Here is a 20,383-nt window from a genome sequence, read left to right on the forward strand (position 1 = left end):
GTTCAAAGAAATGCTCATGTGAAAATTCACTAAAAAAGGAATAAAAGTCAATCAAAAATGTACCCTTCATTTAAACTAATGTTTATATTGAAACAATACAGGGGACCTGGACCAAAGTGAACTGCATTTTAGTTGTTTTGCAAAATAATAATATTAAAAATCAAAACCTCAAGACGAAATTGACTAACTTTTGAAAATGACCTTTTGCACCGTAAACTAGTCAAGCAAGGGGCACATTGTCTAACCCTAATCACTGTGTTATGTGTACACAGTGTAAACTGTACACTATAACGGCAACAAAACCAACACGGATAGCCATTGATGTCATCTTTCGCTCTCAGTGTCGCCTTATTACGTGATATTTAAAGGTTTAGGCCCTCAATCAAAATCAAAATCAGTGTGGACCATTGGATCACTTATTTTCCTGAGTGAGGAAGAAACGTACTAGATCACTCCGTTACATTTCAGACAACGTGGCTGCGGGCTTAATGAATAAAAGATCCACCAAACACTACAGATCGCACCACTATATATCGATGTTGATGGCAAGCGTGAAACTTTTTGGTACCTCAGAAAGTCCAACCAGCCGTCTTTGATGATCGAGGGGTCCAGCTGCAGAGAAAGGAAGTTGTCGTTGAGGACTCTGATCGGACTGCGGGTGTTGACATCCAGGAGCACCAACGTCCTCTCCATGAAGCCTGGTCGTTTCCCTCCGGCTGCTGGTCTCTGATACGTAGAGGAGGAAGACGAGTAGGAGGAAGAGAGCACCGACTGCACTGCCAAAGTAATCAAAGATGCCAGCCGCAGGGAGGACCACGGGAATACGCACGCTGAGGATTTGGGCATCTTCTTGGTTTGGAGAGCAGGGGGATCAGTGCGCATAAAGAGGCTTTAGGATGGGAATGGAAAAAAAAACCCCGACTAAACAAACCCCGCTGCCCCGAAGTTCGATGTTGGTTCTTTACCTCGGTCTCATCGATCTGGAACTGTGTTCCTGTCGAGCTGTCTCATCCCCTCTGCCCTCCGCCCCTCTGAGTATTTTTGGGAGCTGCACGCAAGAGCGCACGCCCCGAGACAGCCTTCCCGGTTGTGGGAGCCAGAAGCTGGGAGGAGAGGAGGCAGCACCGCCCCTCTAAGGTTCTCTGAGGTATGAGTACAGGCTGCTCTAAAGGAGTGTTTTTCGCAAATGAGGTTAATAATTTAGTTTTAAGAGATGAGGAGGCATTGTTTTCTAAATCCTAACAGTGTTTTCTGATTAAAGGAACGTATTTGTCTGAAATCATGTCTGGAATAGTAGACCTACAACAATACAAATATAATTAGTAAGAAACCAAAATTTTAAAAAAGCGGATTTCTGTATCAACAAGTAGCCGCCCAAGCCTAAGTTTTTTTATTTGTTTGTTTGTTTTTAAAGGCTTTTAACCTCGAAAAATGATACGTCGGTGTGCCTATTCGTTTTTGTAAAGATAAGAATCTATAATTGAGGAAGAGATTATTGTTCAGTTAAGGAAGAGCATAAGTGGGAGTAAAATATACAAAACTCTCATGAAAAATGAATTAGATTATATGTATAGTGCAGTGAAAGCGCCTTAACTCAGGCTCACCCACCGTACACTCCTTACAATCAACAAACCCAGTTGCACGTCATAATGGTCACTTCTGATCACAGTCTTACTAAAGTCATAGTTATCAATATTGTCAGAACATCGCCAGAATATTGACGCTTTTAGGTCTACAAGAATCTCCGGCCTACTCTTGAAAAGCACACAAAGTTTTGCCTCAAACCCAGAACAGATACAATCTCGTCAACAGCGCTACAGAGGTGCAAATTGTTTGACAAAAAAAACCGAATTGACTGCACATTTTTAATATGACAACTGGATATGGCATTGTGAATATTTGGCGCCATTTCAGGCGCATTCAAAACCAATTTGGGACGTAAGTTCCGATACATGGAACTCACCTAGAAACTCTTTATATGACTTTTGAGTCCAGATGTTGTTGGAGCATTGATGAGCAAGAAACACACACACACACACACACACACACACACACACACACACACACACACACACACACACACACACACACACACACACACACACACACACACACACACACACACACACACACACACACACACACACACAAGTGCAGTCTATTGTGATTTCTCTAGGGCACAGCGCGCCAAACTCTCCTCAGGCCGACAAGAGGTGGTCGTTTAAGGTCACTGCTGTCTCACAGATGAGCCGAAAACAACACGAGAAGAAAATGTACCTCGTAAAACCCGGTTTAATCTTTTCATCCCGGCCTACAACACCTACTCACGAATGCATTTCAACCACACCGCAAAAAGGTGTTAACGTTGCTGGCTTCAGACACCAAAGTTCCCGTTAAACACATTGAAAGAACAGGCTGCAATTACGCGTCATAATCCAGCCTGTTACACGGTGAGATTTAAACAATATATCTGCAGAGGGAACTAAATTCTGTGACTTTTGTCATTTTGGCGCAGCTAGACATCATATATTAACATGTGATTTCAATGTAACCAGACTTTTTGTTGCCAGTGGAAAGATATCTAACTTTTATATTTATGTTTTATTAGCTCTTTTTTCTTTACCTCTCAAACTGTGTCTCGCTTTTGAGGATGTTTTTCTACGAAAAGTAAAAAGAAACTTCAGACTAAGGAAACATTGATTTAATCATAGGCCTTTATAATATTTAAAGAGGAAATCGGGTGCGGTGTGATTAGTTTGCTGAGCATTTCTGTTTATCATATTCAAAGTTTTGGTGTGAATGTTGTTAAAACTGTTAAAATATTAATTTAGAATACTGTCTGTTTTGTTGTGTTGTTTTTTGGACCGATTTATACCATTCAATCAAAACAGCACAAAATAAACTCGCCTCCTCAGCAGATTTTTTTTTTAAATTTTTTTTTTTAAAGAGAGAAGTTAGGACCCGTAATTTCAACAATATAACTTCAGTTATCGGTTCAGACTATATATTCGATTACAGCAACCATCTTCTTCATATTCATTTAAAAGTTGTGCGTTGTAAAGCATTACAATTAACACCAACGGTCTTAATAAACCAGTTCTCTGAACAAACTTGATCACACCCCTTAATTACCGATTAATCATTTGAGGGTGGAATTTGGGCACTAATAGCCTGTATAAACACATGTACTCGATCTAAAGGGAAACTTGGACTCCGCTACCTCTGTCGTGTATAATTTTAAAAGGTTTGGTTCAGCAAAAGATTTTTATCTGGTTTAATTAACTTCTTTTTATGGACTTTTTGTCTTTTAGTTAGTTATTTTCGTTTAGAGATTAACTGCTGTCTTTTTTTAAGTTTTGTTTGGCCACCTCCAACTGTCAGTCACATATAATAGCCTATCTGCCATCATCATCAGATAATTAAAATGCGATAATGCGATTTTTTTTATTTTTATTTAAAGAATATTATTAGCCCATATATAAAGCCTATAACTTGTTTTTTAAGTTAGATTTTCAAACATTATGATTGGCAAACCATGTTATTGGGACATACGGGATTTTGTCGGATGGAGGAGTTATCTGGGGAAGTTAAAGTGTATATCCGATGTGATGGAGTGAGATTTACTAAACGGGTTCGTTTAGTTTTTGTCTTCCAGTGAAGTGCAGGCAAGACGAAATTAAAGTAGGCCAATCCTTATTTCAGTCTTTGGAATTATGATTGTTTTGTTCTTGTAAAAAAAATTTTTTTTTTTAAATTCTCCCACTGTTACGGTGTGACTGTGCAGGTTTAAGGGTTAACTATGCTGTCGGCGAGCAGTGTTTAAGACTTGGCATGACTCAGCTCTCACCCACAGTTTGATGCCTCGTAAATCCGACGGACTGTGGTCACCAAACTGTAAGAGGGTTTCACTATTTAAAAGCAGCTGGGAATAATAATAATAATAATAATAATAATAATAATAATAATAATAATAATAATACAAAAACACAGTCAAAACAACAGTAACCAATTGGTTTTGTTGATTTTTATTTTACTAGCAATATATTTTTATAATATATATTTTTTTAAAGTACAAAAATTACGGGATAGCCCATTTTAAAGCTGCAGTATCAAAATTTTTTCTCCTAAATATGTTGAGAGATTAGGACAGTTCTTTTATATGTTAAGAGACGTGAATTCTGCATGACAAATACATTCTCACATTAACTTGTGTGTTTCTGAAGTCTGTTTGGGAACATGTGCAGTGCTCGTCATACTGGGTTGCTCTGAAACAGGTGATAATACTGCCATCTAGTGGGGACTTCAAAACAGCAAAAAGGAATAGAAAAGCGTCTTTATATTATTGTGACTGCCTAACTAATATGACCACACGCGCTTTGCTGTTGTGTATTTGCTGTCTTGTTACATATTCTCCCCTTTAGTTTAATTTTTGTTTAGAAATGTGTGCAATGATAGTAGGTGTGTCACATGAATCATTCATGATTGGGCATTTCCTGCCTTCTATTTTTAGAAATCTGCAGAAAGCAAATAAGACAGGCTAGCGTCACGGGTTGTCATTTATATTTAAGGTGCCAGCCCACCCTCCCCCCCCTACCTGAAATCCACTCTCTCTTAGTAACATACCACCCAGCTGCTCCATCCATCCCATCCGCACACCACGTGACCCACTTCTCCCATGTCCTTCAGTAGTTCATTCAGCATGATGGCTGCGGATGCTGCGGATGCTGTCTGCTGCATCCTGCATCCGCACTGGCTCTCTCTCCTCTTTCTCACCGTCACCTTCTCCTCTCTGCCTGCCCCGACAGCAGCGCTGCTCGGCGTCCGACCGGAGGACACCCAGAGCGGAGAGCTGTCTGTGCAGGATGGGATATTGAGAGCAACCGAAGGGACCCGATTCATGCTGAGGGTTTACTACTCCGCATCTCCAGCTACGCAACATCCCAACAGCCTAAACATCAGCGGCAGACCTGACGCCGCAACTGCTGCTCCGTGGATCGCGTTTATAGAGGAACCAGGTGGGGACGGCGGGGATGCGGAGAGACTGCTCCGGTCCCGAGGGAACCCATGTGAAGAGGAAAATGCCCGGAGCTCTGACATCGAGCTGCTGGGTTCTTTCAGATCCACCTCAAGTCACAACTCAGTTTTGGTGGAGCTGCTCGCCAAAGACCTGCGCAGAGACGAGGTGATCAAGTACTACTCCATGTGCGCGTTTGATGGAGTGAAATGGGAGCATTTCAGCACCAAAGACTTCTGGTTGGCGGTGGTGGAGAGACCGCCAGAGGCAGATGTTTGGCTTCAGGCAGGGGTCTCGGTTCTCCTGTTGGGGCTGTCTGCGCTCTGCAGCGGTCTGAATATCAGCATGCTGGCTCTGGACCCAGTGGAGCTGCGGGTACTACAGAACAGCGGCACAGACAAGGAACAGAAATACGCACGGAAAATAGAGTCAGTGCGTAAACATGGAAACTACATCCTGTGTACCGTGGTGCTGGGCAACGTGCTTACAAACACATGTTTTGTGGTGTGGATGTGCCAGATTTTAGGAATGACAGCTCTCTCAACTGCCTCGTGCACTTTGGGGATATTCTTTATTGGCGAGATTTTACCTCACTCCGTGGCATCCAGGCACAGCCTCGCCATCGCCTCTAAGACCCTCTGCGCGACCCGCCTCCTGATGCTGGTGTTCTTCCCCATCGCCTACCCCGTCTCCAAGATTCTGGACATCATGCTGCACCAGGAGATAAGCAGCTTTTACACCAGAGAGAAGCTGGTGGCCATGCTGCGTGTCACAGACCCCTACCACGACCTGGTAAAAGAAGAGCTCAACATTATCCAGGGAGCCCTGGAGCTGAGGACCAAGACCGTAGAAGACGTGCTGACCCCGCTGTCAGACTGCTACATGCTGTCGTCGGATGCCGCGCTGGACTTCTGCACCATGTCCGACGTGATGCAGAGCGGTTTCACCCGCATCCCGGTCTACGAGAACGAGAGGTCCAACATCGTGGACATCCTGTTCGTCAAAGACTTGGCCTTCGTGGATCCTGACGACTGCACTCCTCTGAAAACAATTACTCAGTTTTACAAGCATCCCATGCACTGCGTCTTCAGCGACACCAAGCTGGATGTGATGCTGGAGGAATTTAAGAGAGGTAACTCCACTTTAAATCATATCAGAAGCCTGCTCTCCGCAAATACTCCTTTGTGCGTCCTTTTCTTTTTACATGTTCAGAACTTACACATAACTCCTGAGTAGTCAGTGTTGAGTGTGAGGGTCCATATGTTTTGGAACAGTCTCAAGACAGTCTCCTGCCACCTAGGAGTTCAACGTCCTTTGAAGTGACTGTGCACTTAAAAAAACTAAATTTTTAGAGCAAAAGTCAATAAGTCCATTGGCTCACAGTAGGCCTGCCAGTGAATCCCTTTGATCCTCAGAGCAGTGGGAGCCATATGTGAAATCTGATGCTGTGTCACACAGTGAGTTTGGTTCAGCCAGAGGTTAGAGGCTACCAAGGACCAGAATGAGGTTATCTTAAGAATGTATGCGATGAGAGAGATTTAAGTCATTTTCCCATGACAATCTGTGCACTTCATCTGGCTCCACCACCCATGCTTGGTTCCCCTTTCCATCAGCTCCACACTCTACTTTACTATTGAACTGACTCAAAAAGGAATTTTGAGAGGTTGTTTTTTTCTGCAGTAGAGGCGATGAATATCTCCGCTTTCTCTCTCCAACGCACACATCTCCCGCCCGATAACCATCTTTGCCGATAAATGCACTGACAGGGTCAGAGCACTCTGTCTCTCATACACATGCAGCAATAGCATCTGTTCACTATCAAGCAAAATGTGTGCCGCCTTCTCTCTGGGGACTCTATTCAGTCTTGATGAAAACACTTAATATGATTCACGATCAATGCTCCGTGGCAGACAGCTCCGACGCTCCACTGACAACAGCGCAGGGTAAAATAGAGACATATGAGAGGCTCCTGGCATATGTGTTATGCAAAGATTTCACTGACAGGTTTATGCGATGGGGATTCAGGTGTAAATCTGTTTCATTAGTGAAGATAGTTCAATAGATGCCAGTCGGAGGAAGGAACTGACTTTTGGCAGGGTCATGAATTAGATTCTCACTTACAGGGCAGGAAGTCCACCACTTAATCTTCTTCTTCAGGCTTATTATATATATATATATATACAAAAAAAAAAGTTGTTCTGACAGAAATGATGGATGGGCTCATTTCTGACCCATGATTCCTATCATGTCTCCATATTATTCATTTGTTTCTAATAAATAAGGTGTCACGGGGAAGTCAGGCTTCACCTTTAGATTATTTGTCTGTCCTTAATTGTCAGCTTACTGTGACTTTTAAGTTCCTGCCACTCAGTAGGTCATCCCCATCCTAGCCTGCAGAGCAACCATGAAAAATTCATCATCAACCTTTCCCTTTTCCCTCCTTGCTACTTTGCTCTCACGGATAAAAGGCTCCTGCTGTTCAGGAAGCCTGGCTGGAAGCTGTGATGATGTCTCACTGAGAAGATGATTGGTAGGGGTGAGGCCCATGTTAGAGGAGAGAAAGGAAATGTCACCAGTAACGTGAGAAATATGTGGCAGGACTGCAAACATACTGCAAACACAACCCAGACTGTAAATAATTAGACAGTTAACATTTTTGGTTACTGAGGCTCGGCGCATCAAAATGTTAAATTGGAAATAAGTGGATACTACAGCCTCAGTTTTAATTTGAGTATATCCAATATTGAAATGATTGTAGATGACTGTAGATAGAGGTCTTAAGAAAGGGGATACTTGTCTACTAAATGTTTCTTGGGCAGCTTTTTTTCCATTTTAACATTAGTTTGTGCACAAAAGTGCTAGCATGGCTAAGAGTGGACGGAGACTTGAGAGCTGCCATTTAGATTCAGTTGTAGTTGTCTGTCAACATGAGTAAAAAGGTGATCATGAAAGTGAAAAGTTAATTATGAGGCTAAAAGAAAGGAAAAATCCACGAGAGAGATATCAAAAGTGGATGCATTTTTTAAAAGGCAAATCCACAAAGAAAATCTTGAAAAAAATCAAATGAGCTGTGGTTGATTGGAAAAATAATTTGCATAGAGAAGAAAAAACCCAAAGCAAGTCAAGAATGCCCTGCAGGATGTAGGGTCATGTGTTTCTTGGTCAATTGAAGAAGAGCTCATGACCAGAACCTTAGACGAGTCATGGCAAGATACAAAATCCCGGCAAGATACAAAATCCTCTCAAAAACAGAAAGGCCAGATTACGAAATCAAACAAAAAGAAAACGGTATAGTGTCTAGGGTCTGATGAAACATAAGTCAGCTTCTATCAAGATAAAAGAGGAAAGTGTGGAGAAGAAAAAGGAAGTTTATGAGTCAAAGCAGACCACCCGATGTGTTAAGCATTGTGTTGGTTCTGTTATGGCTTGGGTGTGTCAGGCTGCCACCGTAACTGGCACACTGCATGTATCTATGGTTTCCCTGCTGACTGAAGCAACCAGATGAATGCAGACAGGAACCCTTTGTATACTCACATTCAGCCTCATGCATCACAAGTCACTGGATAACATTTCATCATTCAGGAGAACAACAATCCTAAACACACGGTCAACGTAACCAAAGAGATTTTCAGCGTGAAGAGGTGGAAGAGCCTCGACTACCTGATTGAATCTGATCTCAATCTGACTGAGCGTCTGTTTTACTTTGCGGCCAAACTGAAGGCAGCGAGACCTCGCAGCAAGACCTTAAGGTGTCTGCAGTACAGGCTTGAAAGACCGTCAACGGGGAAGGCACAAAACACCTGGTGGTGTCCGTGGGTTGAAGACTTTAAAGCGGTCATGAACTGCAAATTATTTTAAAGATGAGGATTTTGTTTGAGTTCATGTGTCTCTGTCACACTACTTTCAAACCCCAAGCCTTGGGCGCTGTGAGTTAAAAGGGCTGTCGCTCCCACACAGTTACTTTTATACTGATGTAAAACATACTCAATTCAAAGCTGACACTTAATTCATATTGAATGTGCTGAAGCACAGAGCCTGAAGTACAAGAACACGTGGAACTATTCAAATATGTAGAGTTTGAGCTGTGTGTCCAAAAATGACTTTTTACCTGTCAAACAGCGCAGTATTCCATTAACTTCATGCATTTAGGCTTTCATTGCATAAACATTTTATGAGCAACTAAAAATCTGAGGTAAATATTTGATTTTATTGGGGAGGGGCAATAAGGTCATTTTATGTAAGAGTAGCAACACACCACCACATAAATTACAACTGAAATACTGTATTCTAATTAAAGTGCAGAAGTATTTGCAACAAAATGTACTTATAGTATCAAAGTTGGCCAGAATAGCTCATGACGGTGTTATATTTTTATTGTCACTAAATATTTTTTGATTACAATAATAATCTGTATCCATATAGCACATTTCTGAATTTACATTACAAAGTGCTTTACAATAAAATAAGCCATAAAAGCATTGCATCATAAACAATGCATCAGTAATGCAGCAACGTGTAAACGGTGCTTTAATTTAGTAGTTGGTCTTGGTTTAACTCCTTTATTACTGTCGGAGAGCTTAATTGATAGCAATATGCTTAATTTTATATAAATTTATAAAAATTCTCTCAAAGCTGATCGAACGTTTTATGTGTAAAATTGTAATCTAAATAATAACTATGAAAGCAATGTATTAAAAAGTACAATATTTCTACCTGTGTTGTTGTACAAGTACCCCACAACTGCTCTGAAGTATAATTTTTTTTAAGCATAGTTTTAGTATATTTTGTTACTGCATACAGTTTTGAGCAGAAATCTTTTTAATGCACAGAATGAACAAATTCATTGAAATGAATTAAGAAATCACAGAAAGTAGCCATAATTTAAACCGCGGGTGTGTATAGGTTGTTGTATGTGCACGTGTGTAAAACAGGGAGGAACAAAATTGCTAAACAATGAATTATTTCCTTCTGTCTTCCTGTATGTCTGTACCGTGTGCAGAAAACAGATTTGCACAAACATATGCATCATCCACAACAACACATGGATCGCAAACATAGATTGCAGCAGCCTGGGAAACTGCTAGAGCAGAAACAAGCAATAGGAACAACCATGGAGGACCCAGATCCCCCCCCCCCCCAAACCATGCGCGTCTGCGCGCGAGTCTGTTAAGTGTGTGTCATTCTGCGAGAGCGTTATGCAACGTAGGAGTGATGTAATGCAATGCCCGGGCACATCAGCGGCTGAGGGCAAATCCACCTCTGACTCACCTGAGCTCTTCAGACAAGCTGACCTGGGCATTTCAGCCAAACTCTTACAGCTACAGTTTCATGTTTGGAGATAGCTGCCAGACAGTCAATCAGATTTTTTTATTTTTTTTTTTTTTTTTTTGTACTTGTTGCAGTGGATTAAACCACTTGATCCATTTTATCCCTTGGCAGTGATCCCCTAAACCGGCCCATCCCATATGAGCCACTGATTTGGTTCAAAGTGAGGCTGGAGACTGTTTATGTGTCTGAAATCTGTGTTCCAGTGACATCATAAATTTGGTTAGGTAACTTATGTGCTCACCAAACTGACTTATATGTTGACGTAAGCATCAACAGTGATGGGCTATGATGACAAAGCAACATTTTACATGAAATATGTTAAAACTAATAACACTTTTTTTTATTTATTTATTTTTTTAAATATCTGCGTTTTAGGTGATTTGAAATTGAAAAAAAATTGATACAGTTTGTGCAGCAACTAGTGCAATAGCATGTTTGGTCACGTGATCATGGACATTTTTCCTGTTCTCCCCTTGTGATGTTTAGGTTTTCTGGCAACGCTGACTTCTTGTCACATTGGTTTTATCAACTCGTTGCAGAGACGCTGTTGGCGAGCTGTGTCACTGTATCTGGCAGGCATGTCGTGTTCAGCTAAACACTTAGTGAGTGGGAGCGCTGAGTGGGAGTGCTAGTGTCCGCTCATGGATGTGTAAAGTGTGTGTGTGTGTGTGTGTGTGTGTGTGTGTGTGTGTGTGTGTGTGTGTGTGTGTGTGTGTGTGTGTGTGTGTGTGTGTGTGTGTGTGTGTGTGTGTGTGTGTGTGTGTGTGTGTGTGTGTTTACAGAGGTGGCCATGGGTAGTTTATTCAGCAGATGCAGGCATCCCCAGACTGATTGCATAATCTCTGGGTTTATGTAAGGGCCAAGTCTTCCAAACTCTCAAAATGACCCCAGACTAATCCCCCAATGTCCACTTCCTTCTCGTCTGAATCTCTCTCTCTCACACACACACACACACACACACACACACACACACACAGAAAGGACACAAGGGCAATCCTGACATTGAAATAATTTCAAATTCAGCCACAGAGCTCCCCTCTGTTTATGGCCTCCCAGCTCCAGTTTAATGCTGATTTTCATCTCGACTGCACAGATCCAGTTGGAGGCTGTTGACTCGAGTTATTTTTATCCCGTGACGTTGTTTCTCAACCCTTTGCACGAGCAGATTGCAGCTTGAACTCCCATTTTGAAAACATTTCAACTCACCCTTTCTCTCTTTCTGCTGAATGCAGGGAAGTCCCACCTGGCTGTCGTACAGAGGGTGAACAGCGAAGGTGAGGGAGACCCCTTCTACGAAGTCATGGGCATCGTCACCCTAGAGGACGTCATAGAGGAGATCATCAAGTCGGAGATCGTGGATGAGACGGACCTGTACAGTATGTAAAAACACAATGACTATGAAGCTCTGGGTTTTCAAAATCACGACTACATTAGCAATAAATACATTTTATTACCATTATTATTATTATCTCCTGCTCCCGCACTGAATACATTTTCTCTCAGTTTGTTACAGCAGCTAGCAGAGCTCACTGGAAAATGCTGACATCAGCTGCATATTTGCATATCCATTATTAAGAAATGAATGAATGAATTGAATTGCAGTATAAATAGCACATTATAATTTCTTTTCTCTACCATCTACTCTCCTGTCTCCTCATTAAACTATTGATTCCACCTTCTCTCCCCTGTTGTTCTCAGCTCCTCTCTGATGCATAATTAAATAATGTGAATAAATGACCCAGCCTCACAGATAATCACCATAATCCGCTCATTTTTAATTGGCTGGAAAGGCTCTTCAAATGCCAAACCCCTTTCGATTTGTATCTAATCTGGTCAGTGCTTTCTTTTCATTCACTGAATTTTACGATTTGCCTCTGCTACAATTAAGGGGGGACATTTCCCCAAAAACTGCTGCTCCCAGAGGCCATGATGAACATCAAATCTAGAAATGTGCTACAAATTTGATTACATGTAGAGTGTCTGAAGCTGTCTCTGTCATTTATGCACTTGTATTTGTGTTTTGTGTGCGTGTGCGTGTGTGTGTGTGTGTGTGTGTGTGTGTGGAGGGGGGAGGGGGAGTTGTCCACATACAAATAATTACATGTGTCTATATATAGCATGGCAGAGCTAATCTCTCCAGACATTTTACTACAGCTTTTTACAGAACCAGCTGTTCCTGCTGTAGCTGTGATGTATTTAATGGAATCTAATATATCTTAATATGTCTCTCATCTGCGGAGGATACAGTAAGTCAATTTATCAGTCAGAGGTGTGTTTACAGAACTGGATGAGCTAAAGATATATGCCGCTGTATATAAATATACTAAGAATGCAGCATACAGAGCTGCAAGAACTAATGAGCCCAGTGGCATATCAAAGTAGTTGCTAATTCTTTGAAGTGCAAACAAAAATACTGAACCACTGTGGCATATCTGCTGAGGCAAACCTGATCCGTGCAAGAGTAACATTTCTTTCCTCCCTCAGCTGTTATCGAAGTGTGCATGAAGTGTTAAATCTGCACTGTAAACCATGCACTTCATATGATTTGCGCTCTGTGTGTGTTTATAGCTGATAATCGGACAAAAAGGCGAGTGTCCCACCACGAAAGGAAACAGCAGGATTTCTCCATCTTCAAACTGGCTGAAAATGAGATGAAGGTGAAGATTTCGCCCCAACTGTTGCTTGCAACACACCGCTTCTTGGCGACAGGTAGCACTGCGTGTGGGTTTCTACATCTCTGCATGCGCTGGAGTTCACACAGTGGAATGCAGGATAAAATGAGGATAAGGACACGTGACGGGGAACTTGGTGTTCCCTCTTTAACTCGAGTTTTCATGTGTTCTTGTGTTTGTGTGTGTGTGTGTGTGTGTGTGTGTGTGTGTGTGTGTGTGTGTGTGTGTGTGTGTGTGTGTGTGTGTGTGTGTGTGTGTGTGTGTGTGTGTGTGTGTGTGTGTGTGTGTGTGTGTGTGTGTGTGTGTGTGTGTCTGTGTGAATCTATTTTGTAGAGGTGGAACCCTTTAGGCCGTGTCACCTGTCAGAAAAGATCTTACTGCGTCTCATTAAACATCCCAGCGTTGTGCAGGAACTCAAGTTCAACCCCAAGAACAAACACGCTCCTCAACACTACCTCTTCCAGAGAAACAAGCCTGTTGACTACTTCATCCTGATCCTGCAGGTAATCTCAAACTGACAAAAATACTGTAAAAGGTGAATTATGAAATCAGGTGATAATCACTGCTGTGTTTTTCTGCATATTTCCTGTGCGTGTGGCTTCATTAGTCATTAGCTCAGACCTAATCCATGTAAACGGTGGTGTTAATGTTGCAGGGACGGGTGGAGGTAGAGATAGGAAAGGAGGCTCTCCGTTTTGAAAATGGCGCTTTCTCCTATTACGGCATGCCGGCGCTTATCCCACCACTGCCTACTGGTAAGTCAGTGCACGTATGGCGCGACACAGATCAATAATTGTAAGAGAATCACTGAGGGTTTTGATGATGATGATGATGATGATGATGATGATGATGATGATGATGATGATGATGACGGCACAAGGAGAAGTCAGCATGTAATGGATGTGCCAGAAGTGTTTTTCCTGTCTAAATGCCACCTAGTTTCTGTGCCGTGTTAGCCTGTAAGAGCAGCAGCCGTGGGAAGTAAGTAATTAAAAGAAGTGATTTCAGAGAATTTCCCAGTGGAAGGACATGACCTGCACAGGATTATATGAAATCCAGCTAAGACTGCGGAGCAAGCGGAAAGCCTTGTGTGTGTCTCTCTCTCTCTCTCTCTCTCTCTCTCTCTCAGATTTCTGCTGGTGGTTGCATGTGTGATGTTCAGGGTGAGCTTAAAGCCACTTGGAAGACCCCATTAAATATTTGAAAATCCCTTCTCAGAACATTACGCAATTAGGAATCTGCTCTGAAACTGCTGCAGAAGTATCACATCTCAAAAGAGCAGTCTTTTACTGTTTTTTTTTTTTTTTCTCTCTTTCTGAGTCACTGCTCTCCAATTAGACTTGATGTGAATAGTATTTGTTGCTATTCAGCAAGGCAGTGCTAAACTCAAAACCATGCAGGATAAAGGTGACTAGTGAGTGCTCAGTGGAGACCTGTATTTGAAATGCTGCTTAAATTCTCTGAAAATGTAACAAGAAAAACTGCACAGTATGACATAGAATGAAATTAGGCATAGTTCTGCCTAATATCGCAAAGAATGCATGTAATACACCATCGGTCCACGAGATGATATTGTGTCAGTGTCATGTTTTGTCTTGCCTTGGCCTTAAAAGTAAGGTGCCTTGGGTTTACGTACCAAAATTACTCATTTGGAGTTTGCAAAAAAAAAAGAAAATCGCAGTTTGAGTTAAAAAAAAAAAAGAAGTAATTTTATGTATGTAACTTTACGTAAGTCATGCAAGTTTCTTAATGTACATTATGTCAGTTAAATATGATACGTTATGCACGTAGCTAAATAGTAATCCAGATAGATTTCTGCTTTGTCACGGATTTAAACACCGATCATCCGGGTGAAAGGCATGTATTTGTCCTATCCAACCAACCGCGACTTTCTCTCTTCACAGACTTTTTCACTCTTTGTACTCACACGACCTCCTTTTATGGTAGTTAAAACCACAAGAAGGCAAATAAAAAAAAAAAAAAAAAATAAAAAATCTACATATCCCTGAATCTCACTGGTTTAAATAGTTTCGGAAAGATTCTCATGCTCATTTTTAAACGCTTTTTTAACACATACGCATTGAGGTAAAGACCCTCAATAATGAGTGCAGCATGATATATCAAAAGAGATGTATTAGATTTGTTGGGTTTGATGGACTTGTAATTCACTCAGACATACAATAAAATACTTTTTTCCTTAATTACTGACACTTAGAAAGTTAGAAAAGAAGCATTTGGATTTGAGTTAAGTGAACTCTTTTTGAACTTTCTGATCCGGGGTTTTGACCTTTGGAAATGATGTATGTTAGGAAATTCACTGCTAAAAGCGTGCTTTCTTCCTGTGTTCTGTTCAGGTCAGAGGTACAGCTCCCGGGGCAGCGGTCTGAACCAGTCAGATTCATTACTGAGCGGAGGCAGTGTGGGTCAGCTCACTGCAGGAGGAGGGGTCTATTTACCAGACTACTCCGTCCGACAGCTCACAGACCTGCAGATCATCAAGGTTGCAAACAGAAATGCCTGTACACACACATCACAGAAATACAATTAAAACAACATCAACCACTGTTATTATAAACTCAATTAAATCTCTAATTTCCTGCAAACTGAAGGCAAAAATCAGGACCACAAGCAAGAAACTGCACTTTTAAGCGCCCACTATTTAATCTTCAAAATTCCCCAAAATGCACACTCTTCCTCTGCAGCAGCGTTTGCCTTTGATATGTCCTAATCCCTATTTCTGACTGAACGCAGACATCCTGTCTCTCACTCTCCCTTCCGCACACCCTCTCTCCTTTAATCACTGCGGATAATTGAGCTCTATTTCAACCATGAATCTTTTGGTCTTAAATGGTGGATGTGCCCTCTCGCGTCACCTCTCCTTTCTCCAAATACAGTCCATGTTTCCTCCTGCACCATGCGCGCGGGGGGGGGGGGGGGGGGGGGGGGGTTAAGATAGCCATCAATGCAGCCACGCATGCAACGCACAGATCCAACTGTGACCCGAAAACAACCTTCCCATGTGCTCACAGATCACCAGGAACCACTACCAGAACGCCCTGACGGCCACCCGGATGGACAGCTACCCTCAGACACCTGTGGATCCTGAAGCTAAAGGCAGACCTCCGGTCCCAGAGACCCGCTCGCACAGCATCGCCCTGCCCCTCACGCACACACACACTCGACTGGGGCTGGCTCGCCTTGCACATCTCCATCCCCACGGTGGCCTTCGCAGCACCTCTCATCTCAACGAAAGAAACCGGATCGTTCGTGAGTGCACATGCTCCAATATGTCAACTCAGACAAATTGCTCTGTATTTCTATGTTTGATTGGTTTCAGTGCTCGACTCATCGGTCGGCTGTTATTTGATTAGTTCGCTGAAAAATATTGTGTTACATTTTAATCGGTGACTTTAAGAAAGAACTAAACTGGGTTTTGGACTGTTGATTGGACAAAAAAAACAAAAAAAGCCACATGAAGACATCCCCTTGAATTCTTTGAAACTGTGAAGGGAAATTTGAACTCCGTTTGCAGATTTTGACAAATTATTTTTTCAAATTTTATTTATTAACATTTTTATTGATAAAAAAAAAAAAGGTTTTGTAGGTTTAGTTTGACCAGTTTATACACAAAATAACTTCTTATTTCCTATTTGTGGATTTCACCATAGAGTATTTGAGTTCATAGTTGAGTTGTTTCAGATGCGGTTTGAAACAACAATAAAATTCTAAAAGAAACTTTGAAAACTTTACACAGTTTTGTTGGTCAACTTTAATCTGAAGTGTGACACAAGTTATTGACTGCCCAAATCCAGATACGGAACTGTGAGCATTGTCCAAAAATCGGTGTGTTTGTTCTGAAACTCTATCTCATCCTAACCGTCACCAGATGTAAGCATGTGTCATGGAAATCTTTTATTACTTGACATTATCTCCTCTCTCCATTCCCTCACAAAAACATCTCTTTATTTTCCTCCTCAGCTTGATTCTCAAATTTTTCCCTAAACCCTGTTCTCAGGCATGAAGATTGTTCAGAGCACTGCAACATTTCCCTCACTCACATTTAGTTGAATATAAATGATTATCCTACTTTGGTGCAAGAGCAACCCCAAATCCTTGAAACGTAAACGATGATGAAGCTCCACGAGGCTCAATATGGGTTTGATGATACATTAGACTGGTAGAGGCTTCCTTCGAAGAGGAAGAGGAGCTTCGTAGGCTCAAACACACAGATTGGCATGCTTTGTGGGCGAGGGCCAAAAACCTTGACAGGAGCAAAACATGATTAATGTAACTATTTCACACGAATACAATGACACAACGGTGGGTTCAGACAAATAAAACGTACCAATGATATGAATACCAACCCTGCGAATAACAGAACTAAAATACAAATAAGAAAACGAATGAAAATGCTGTTGGATAGTTAAAGAGGCTAGAAGGAGGACATTGTCCCCGATTAGCCTAGAAGACGATCAGTTCTGTAAATATTTATCTACTAAATATTTAGTAGAAATACTGATTTGACAAATAATAAATATAATGCTTTCCTAACTGTTCATGTGCAAGGCTGTTTGAACTGAAGATAAAAACATTTTTTTTTTTTAAATGGCATAATTTGGGGAAGAAAATGAAGTTTTAATGATTTTGACATATAAGTAAAGAATGGACTCCGATATATACATCAAACACCCATATCGTGACTCACTCACAAAAATGGTGCCAACGTGGCATCAACCAATCTGTACTGGTTTCACGGCTTAAAGGATTTCCGGCATACCATCTGTCTTACTCTGTGTGCGACACGCCACCCAGTTTGTGCGTGTTTGTTAGTTTCATTATGAAAAATCACTGGACAGATGGTTCCATTGATTGTCAAAGAATGAGAAGTTTACAGCTGGGCTATAGCTACCGCCTGGTTTTGGGTTCAATCACAACACCACAGATGTCGCCATTTAAGTCCCCTCCAGTGGTCGTAGCTCATCTTTAGCTGAAACTTAAACCTCGTGCTTTTAATCCAAAATCGGTCGGTGTTGAATTCAACCTTTTGTGAAACCCTAAATAAATACTGATGGATAAATGATAAGCTCTCCACAGGCAGAGCGAGACGCATGGTGCTGCCGTGTGGCTTCTTGAGTTCGGTTTACTGGTCTAATTTTCTCTTAACAGGCAGTAAATCTGATGGACAAAGGAGTCCAAACGACACTGTGTTCCTTCGCATGGATGAGATTCCCTACATCCACGAGGACCGACCAGAAAGTTACGGAGAGAATGGTGAGCGCTGCCATGGAAACCCTGCACTCAAACCTTTAATTTGTTCCTCTGCAAAAGTAGACGAGGGAAATATAATCAGTAATCAGTTTGTTTGAAGACCGACAAGTGACGAGCCACGTGATTTTTGTTTACCTTCGTTTAGAGCGAGATACACAGGGACCCACACACATATGGAGCGGAGAGGTCGAGAGAGAAAAACACTGCTAAATTATTGACATCATGTAATAAGAGTGTACATTGGATTTCTGCTGTGATTGTGTTGTACAAATGTGATCACAGCTCTTTTCCCTATATATATATATATTTTTTTTTTTTTTTTTTTGCTGGGAACCACATGCTTGCATCATGTGTGAAAAATAGGTGACATGCCTGTTCAACAGGTGACGCGCTACAGCTGAGAGGAGCTCAAGCTTTGCGACCGCCACGTAGGCGATGTGTCCTGCACCTGAGAAAATCTACAGTGGCCCCAAAACTTTGAAGAATTTTTTTTTTTGAAAGTCCAGTGTTTGGTTTGTCCCTTCTGGGCTACTGCAGAAACATGGTGGTGCAGCAAGGCACTCCATGGAAGAGGACCTGCTCCCCATGTAGCTATTTGTAGATATTATTGATTCATTCTGAAGTAATTCAAACCCAATGATTCTTTCGTTTCAAGCGATTACACACTAATGAAAAGAATTAAGGAGTATCATATTCCATTTTTACTAGTAGCAATATATCTACACGTAACCTTCCTCTATTTTACTCCTTCAGATGTGCCTAGGGAGTCTCAGCCGTCCACCTCTCCCTTCATCAGCTCCCTGTCTCTGTCCAGCTCCGAGGAGAACATTGGAAAGAAGCTATTGCGTAAATTGAGTGAGTGAGCAATTTGTCATGAACACCGGCGTGACACACACCCACACACATAGTCAGATCTGCCCAAAGTTTTCTGTCAGACCCAGTCATAGTGCGGGGGGGGGGGGTGTATCTTAGCAACAGGTGATGTGTCATGTCCCTCTCAGCAACCTACTGCTTCCTGCAGAGCAGACTCTCCAGATGCAGCTGTCCTTGTTGACTCAGAGGCAGTATGACTCATTTATTTTTTTATTTATTCATTTCAGGCAGTACACTGAAGAAGAAGAAGAAGAAAAAAAAAAAAAAAAAAAAAAAAAGCCTGTACCTTAAGGTACCGTGAGAATATGAAGGCGCTTTCAGGATGAATTTTTCACAAGTGTTTTACTCGTATTTTTTTTAAATACGCGTTTGCATTATGGGAGTAAGAACCCACCATCAAGCGAGAAAAATGCAAAGGGGAGGGCAGCGATCACACACGTCGGCCACTCGGTTTCACTTGGATCTCAAGAGTTTGAAGAAACCTCTCGAAAACCTCTGTGGGGGAAAAAAAAATAAAGCACATTTGTTACACTTAAGCGACTTAATTTAAAGGACTTAGCTCAATATTGTTTTAGTTGACAAGAGTTGTAGAGTTTTTGTAAACCCACGTCTTCCTTATTATATTATCAAATATATTTTAAAATACTGTTATCACTTTTTGCCACATTAAGGATGTAGAGAAGTGTCCATTTGTAACCGTGGATATACCGTGAATCCACAGAGTCTTCTGCTTTTAGGATTAACAGAAGAGTCATCGATTGGTGGAGATGATCAACTGGGACTCTGCTTTTCAGGTTAAAGGAAACGTACTGAAAACTTCACGGAAAAAGGACCTGGTAATTTTCTACCAGGACATTATCCGTTTTTAAACAGATTTTTTTTTTTTTTTCTTATTATAGCGATCAGTGCTGACTCAGTACAGCCGACGCTGGGGTGAGGTCAGATTTTAAACAAAACAAAACAAAAAAAACCAACAACCTCGGGTATAAGTGATTTTGCTCACAGTAAAGCAAACTTGGAAAGATGAGAAAAGCAAGGGAAAACTGAAGCGGCTGCGGTTTTCAGCAGAACGTGTTAACCACTAACCACGTGCGGTATTTTCAGCGCGTTTCTCGTCTGTTTCCAGGTAACAAGAGGAGGAAAAAGTCTCGGGATGGAGAAAAGAGTTTGGAGGAAGGCGCAGAGCAACCGTCTGTAACCAGCTAGCACAGCGACACCAAGGAAGACG

General features: G+C 41.7%; 2 protein-coding genes across 2 annotated transcripts in view; one reads left to right on the plus strand and one right to left on the minus strand.

The window, feature by feature from the left end:
* hpse2 (heparanase 2) overlaps positions 1–846 on the minus strand; it is a 58,516-nt gene extending 57,670 nt beyond the window's left edge. Inside the window, exon 1 of the mRNA XM_069692571.1 lies at positions 569–846. Coding sequence (XP_069548672.1) covers positions 569–846 — 278 coding nt within the window. The remainder of the gene's footprint in view (positions 1–568) is intronic.
* Positions 847–4,662: 3,816 nt separating this feature from the next.
* Positions 4,663–20,383, plus strand: LOC138617540 (metal transporter CNNM1). The gene is made up of 10 exons (XM_069692619.1): positions 4,663–6,146; positions 11,575–11,718; positions 12,911–13,051; positions 13,348–13,517; positions 13,670–13,769; positions 15,369–15,514; positions 16,044–16,281; positions 18,181–18,285; positions 19,036–19,137; positions 20,282–20,383. The coding sequence occupies exons 1-10, from the start codon at positions 4,676–4,678 to the stop codon at positions 20,359–20,361; spliced, it is 2,697 nt and encodes an 898-aa protein (XP_069548720.1). The 5' UTR covers positions 4,663–4,675; the 3' UTR covers positions 20,362–20,383.

Source organism: Brachyistius frenatus, unplaced genomic scaffold, assembly GCF_029030835.1.
Source record: "Brachyistius frenatus isolate BFR_SWC_R1_liver_20210118 unplaced genomic scaffold, ASM2903083v1 Contig_13, whole genome shotgun sequence".
Taxonomy (NCBI): Eukaryota; Metazoa; Chordata; class Actinopteri; family Embiotocidae; genus Brachyistius; species Brachyistius frenatus.

Excerpts from the sequence above, each read along its gene's own strand:
- LOC138617540 (XM_069692619.1), top strand. The coding sequence starts at position 4,676 with ATGTCCTTCAGTAGTTCATTCAGCATGATGGCTGCGGATGCTGCGGAT. Across the intron at positions 6,147-11,574 it reads GCTGGAGGAATTTAAGAGAG|GGAAGTCCCACCTGGCTGTC; the intron begins GTAACTCCACTT and ends TGCTGAATGCAG. Across the intron at positions 13,770-15,368 it reads TATCCCACCACTGCCTACTG|GTCAGAGGTACAGCTCCCGG; the intron begins GTAAGTCAGTGC and ends TGTTCTGTTCAG.